The sequence below is a fragment of the Odontomachus brunneus genome, unplaced genomic scaffold (assembly GCF_010583005.1).
Source record: "Odontomachus brunneus isolate Ranch 3 - 2012 unplaced genomic scaffold, Obru_v1 Obru_scaffold_227, whole genome shotgun sequence".
NCBI lineage: Eukaryota > Metazoa > Arthropoda > Insecta > Hymenoptera > Formicidae > Odontomachus > Odontomachus brunneus.
The window spans coordinates 1,747-7,053 of NW_022639677.1; the positions used below are offsets into that span (position 1 = coordinate 1,747).

The following is a 5,307-nucleotide window of genomic DNA, read 5'->3' on the forward strand; positions in this document are numbered from 1 at the left end:
TTACTAATTTACTAGTTATTTACTTTTTAACACACGTATCAAACAATCGGTATAAAGTAGACCATAAAGAGTTACATGTTATGTAATAAATAAATTAATTTGTATGTCTGTATATTGTTCAATACATTTATTTTTTCCTCAAAATTAACACTTATTTAGTTATAATAGAAACAATACTAAAACAATAACAAATTATATGTTATTATATCTTACTATTATAAAAATAGAATTGTTTTAAGGAACAACATTTCTAATTATTATAAAAATAGAATTGTTTTAAGGAACAACATTTCTAATAAACTAAAAATTATACTTTTACAGAGATCATAATACCTGTATCAGGATATCTAACGTGTATTATAGATACATACCCGCATATTGCGCTTTACGGAATATAAAGTAGTCCTTACGGAGCTAAAGTAGGCATAAATCAAGTGGTCTGTTCTTTCGCTCTGCACTGCTGCACTGGTGCAATAAGTTAGAGTGAGACAAATATATATTTGTCTCACTCTAACTTATTGCACCAGTGCAGCAGTGCAGAGCGAAAGAACAGACCTTATTACTAATGACTTTGTTCGTAAAACCTTGTTCGTTATTTTCATAACATTTTATGATCGTTATTTCATAAAACAAATTTTCAAACATTTTAACATATCCAAAACAAAAATAATAAGAAATAAAATAGTTGTATTAAAAAACTTGGCAGGATTTTCATTGTTGCGAGTAATCACCGTCCTTACTACATCTTCAATCTGACTCTTCTGACACGTCAATGTTTATGTTTTCCTTTTTTTCTATAAATTTTTTTAAAAGTTTGTATTTCAATCTTTCAATTCCCATAATGTCAGCGTGTCTTTTCTTTTTTTCACTCATTTTATTTATAGCAATATCATGTTTTTGCTCCATTTCTTTTGCTTTCATAACCAGGTGTTTCTTTTTCAATTTCAAAGCTTCTTTTTTACTTTCAATCAAATCTTTGTTTCTTTCTTCCTTAGTTATATCACGTTCTTCTTTTAGTTGCAAGTGTTTCAACCATTGTTTCTCTAATTCAATTTTTGTTTTAGCAATGTTACTTCCAGTGCCATGGGTTGTGAGTGTTTTATTCCCTTCAATGTTACTATTGCTAGAAGACTTTTCTATTTCAGCCATATTTGTTATTGCTGATTGTTCACTCACTTTTTGAGAATTGCGTTGAAATTTTTTCATTGATGACTGTGACGTAGAAGGTTCCATTTTTTCTAAACATACTTTTGATGATATAGTATATCCTGCGGTTGTTACACTTCCCTTTTTTCCCAAAAAATTATCCATTATCTGGAACCACTCGAATTCTATAGTTCCTCTCCCCGATTTCGAATTATTGTCTATGACTTCTTTGTATCGCTTCATTAACGCATTCATCTTCCAACGAACTTGTTGATCAGTCACCTGCAATAATGAAGTGAGTTGAACATTTTGTGCAATAATAACAATTTTAACAGCACTTGATGTTTAAAATATAAAAATAAGTCTGATTTCTAATAAAATTTATTCCATTTTGTAGCAGATATTTTTAAGCCTTTTGATATATGCATATTGTATATTATGATAAAATTCACCTGAATACCACATTCGAGCAAGCCCATGGAAATTGTTGACCATATTTTGGTCTTCTTTTTAGGGTGATCAATGTTTTCCATATTTGCTTCATATAATGCTAGTAATGCAAGTGTTGCACGTTTGTCCCAAGCAGCTTCTAAACAAATAAGTTATATTTTTTTTCACTTTATTATATTACATATCACTTATAGAATTATTCATGATTTAAAGACAAAGCATATGTGAATGCCAAATAGTCGTCATACTGGTATACAATAATATATTAGTAGTAAATAGTATACATCATATTATTTTTATGATGAATTTTTCATTAAACACATACGTTGTTTTAAATTAACCAACTCAGAAGATTCTGGAGATATTTCTGAAAGAATACATGCTGATTGCTTATTTGTATCACAGCTATCAGATGCTGAAAGAAAGAAGTTACGTCGAGCCATAAGTAATCTTTATTTTTGCAAATCATAGGTGCCCACATAGCACGTAATATTACATAATATCACAGTAATATTTCCGTAATATTACAATATCCTAAAAATATTATTGTAATATTACTGAGGTTGATGTAACATTACGTGCTATGTGGGTGTTTTTGTAGATATATTATTTTCTTGTACTCGCAAAGAGAATGTTGTTTCCTTCCACATAAACATTTTTTCCAATAAAACATTTATGAACAGATGCATCGTCCAGAGTTAATACTTTCGCACAGCAATGCTTACATTGAAACATGTTTAAAATGTATGGACACAAATTACAGTTATTACTTTAGGACTGTGCTATAATATATGTAACATTAAGTATAGCTTTTCAATGCTGGCAGTAAATTTTGGGACATAGCCAGAGTCCCAGCGCTGATCGAAAAAGTTCATTCACTTTTAAAGATTGGCAACAATGACTAGGAGACACACTCGAACTCTACTATAATGCTGTGTCGAATTGTGCTTCACTGTGTCGTTGTTGGAAAGCACTGTGTCTGACACTGTACCACACGGTGTCGCCTGTGCTCCTTGGTGGAAAGCACACAATATCTCTCCGAGTCATTTTCCTAGAGCAGCCCTGTTATGTGATTCATGACAACCCAAAGTTACCTAATACTGTCTCACGACTGCAAGCAGTGGGTTAGGCAGAACAATACCGTGACAAATATACGAGATAATACTTTTGTAAAATTGTATTATTGATTATAAAATCATCTGGTGTTGTTTTCTAATAAAATTTTATTTATTCTTAATTAAAGTTATATAACCATTAAAATATATATCATATTTTTCAAATATTATCTTAAAGTAAAAAGTTACACTGTTTTAACCTATTTGCAAGTATTGTTTTTACATGACTCGTGCAAGTGCAAGTCCACAATAAATTATGTCATTAGGGTATATTAATGATACAAAACAAGATAGATTTAAAATCTATTTTAATAATGTTAATATAGTTTATTGTAATCAAAACATATTGTAACAGCCGAATTCCGCGTGTCGGTTGTCGTGTGTGCCGATAAATTATTCGCTCGCCGGAGTCCGGGTTCGTTAAATAACTGACACAAGACGCGGATTGCAATAAATAAAAATAACAAAAACGTTTATTAGTCCTTTGTACAGAATAGTCGCGCCCGAGTAGATTTCCTGGGAGACGGCGCCAATTACCGGATCGCGGTTTCGATATGCCGCGATAGCTAAGACGGTAGACGAAGCATATAGCGCGAAGGCTAGGCTCGCCTCAGATATTCGGCAGGCGGTCGCGTGTCGTGATTCGGCGGTCGCGATTCGCGCACGGATCGCGAGGTCGGTCGCGGGGACCGCGTGGTGTTGTCGAGTCCGTGTCACAGCACGGCACGCTGTCTTCGCGTTTGCGGTAGAGACGCACTCGCGAGTACATCTGCTTCGCAGGTGACGAGATCGGGAGTGAGTAGCCGATGTATCAGCGTATTCACTCTCGGTCCCGCTCGTCGAGAGAGCAAGGCTAACAACAAGGGTCGAGAAAGCTCGATAGAGCACAGCTAACTTATTAGCTTCGGTCTTGGTTCGTGGAGTCGACGGGATGCAAGCAAGAGTCGATAAAGATCGACAGAGCGCAGCTAATGTACTGGCTTTGGTCCTTGCTCGCGAGGATGTGAAACTAGGTAGGTTCGGATGACAGAAACGAGTCGGTCATAGTCCTTGCTCTCCGCTGTACAGCATCAAGTTCGGTAGACGGTCCGGATCGGTATGGTCTCGATTAATTCGGCGCCGCGGATTATATATCCGAATCCGCTTTGTTTTAAGCCCATTCTACAATTGCGTGAACGTGGTTGTAAGTGGTTGTAAGTGATTACGACAACCAATCAGAATAAAGCAATCAGTGAATAAAACATTCGAATTGGTTGACTCTTACGTTCACGACTACGCTTATCCAATTGTAGAATGGGCTTTAAGGCCTTTACACGTAGAAAAATTTTAACCGTAATCGTAAGATCGAAAGAAAACTGACCAATCACAGTCCATTATTCTTCGAACGCAAGGAAAATAATCAACTCTGGTCAGTTTTCTTACGATCTTACGGTTACAGTTAAAATTTTTCTACGTGCAAAAGCCTTTACCTTCGCTCGATGTACACTCAGAGGCAGGTATGGTGTCCCTCGGCGGGTCCGTATACGCCTGTCAAATAGTCGAAAGCGACAACAGGCGTATACGGAGGGCGTACTGTACGTCTGACGTACAACGCGAGAGAAGCGAAGAAGGCACGTAGGGGAAGTGGTGGGAGATATTTCGATGTTGCATTCTTTTCGCACGTCGTCCGATCGAGAGAGAAAACATCAGCAGACGTGATAGCTGTTAGTGGTGTCCTCAATAGCTGTCTCACTCACTCAACGCTTGAATGCAGAGAATATGAGCGAGACAGCAATAGGGACACCGCGCTGTCTCTATAGGTGTCTCGCTCGCTCTAGTATCCATGTATCACGCTTTCCTCTTTTCTCCTTAGCAGAAATGCACGTTGTGCCGATGAATGACACCGAACGACAAAATTTAACTCTTTTGTTGTACGAATGTGAATAGTCATTTCCGATATATTTTTGCCAGCTAAGTACAAATCCTTAGTTCAAATTTGGTTACCGCGTTAGATTTTTGAAAAAAATACATCGGAAATGATAGACATATTTTGTCATAATGTCGCTTTTTTCTTGTTGTTGCTTGTTGATTCGTTACTAGGAGACCGGGTTTTTTAGCTGTTCATATTTTTCCTTTTTTTCTCTGAATAAATCACTTATCGTGGTGTCGCAGCATCAAGTGGACGATAGTGAAAAAGTGTGAAAACGATTATGCCTGTGAACTTGTGTCCTGAGGTACGAGGTCGCATTGTGGGGCAGTGGCAGGCGGGAAGAACAGTAGCAGAAATTGCTGCTGCTATTCCATGTTCTGAGAAAACTGTCCGACGATGGATACAACGATTTAATGAAGGGGGCGATCATGCTTTGCATGATCACCGTCTTCATAATCGTGGACCTCGGACGACCGGGGCACAAGAAGACCAAGCGTTAGTCGCTGCAGTTGGTGAGCAACCTTTCGGCACTGCCCAGGAAGCCATCAATGCGGCGAATTTGCCAATATCCCAGAGGACCGCCCGGCGACGTTTTAACGAAGCTGGGCTTCGTTGCTACCGTCCAGCCCACAAAATTCCGTTGACTCTCGAACATCGAGAGCAACGTGTCGCGTTTGCTTTGGAAAA

General features: G+C 37.5%; 1 protein-coding gene across 1 annotated transcript; it reads right to left on the reverse strand.

The window, feature by feature from the left end:
• Positions 1 to 585: 585 nt before the first annotated feature.
• LOC116852469 lies at positions 586 to 2,016 on the reverse strand. Its single transcript, XM_032832899.1, has 3 exons — positions 1,922 to 2,016; positions 1,599 to 1,735; positions 586 to 1,428 (listed from the first exon to the last, which is right to left on the reverse strand). Exons 2-3 carry the CDS (start codon positions 1,677 to 1,679, stop codon positions 748 to 750), a joined length of 762 nt encoding a protein of 253 aa, XP_032688790.1. The 5' UTR covers positions 1,680 to 1,735; positions 1,922 to 2,016; the 3' UTR covers positions 586 to 747.
• Positions 2,017 to 5,307: the final 3,291 nt, after the last annotated feature.

Bases quoted from the DNA above. Each gene is read 5' to 3' on its own strand.
- LOC116852469 (XM_032832899.1), bottom strand. From the start codon at position 1,679: ATGGAAAACATTGATCACCCTAAAAAGAAGACCAAAATATGGTCAACA. The intron at 1,429-1,598 runs GTGAATTTTATC...TCATTATTGCAG, and splicing joins TGCTCGAATGTGGTATTCAG to GTGACTGATCAACAAGTTCG.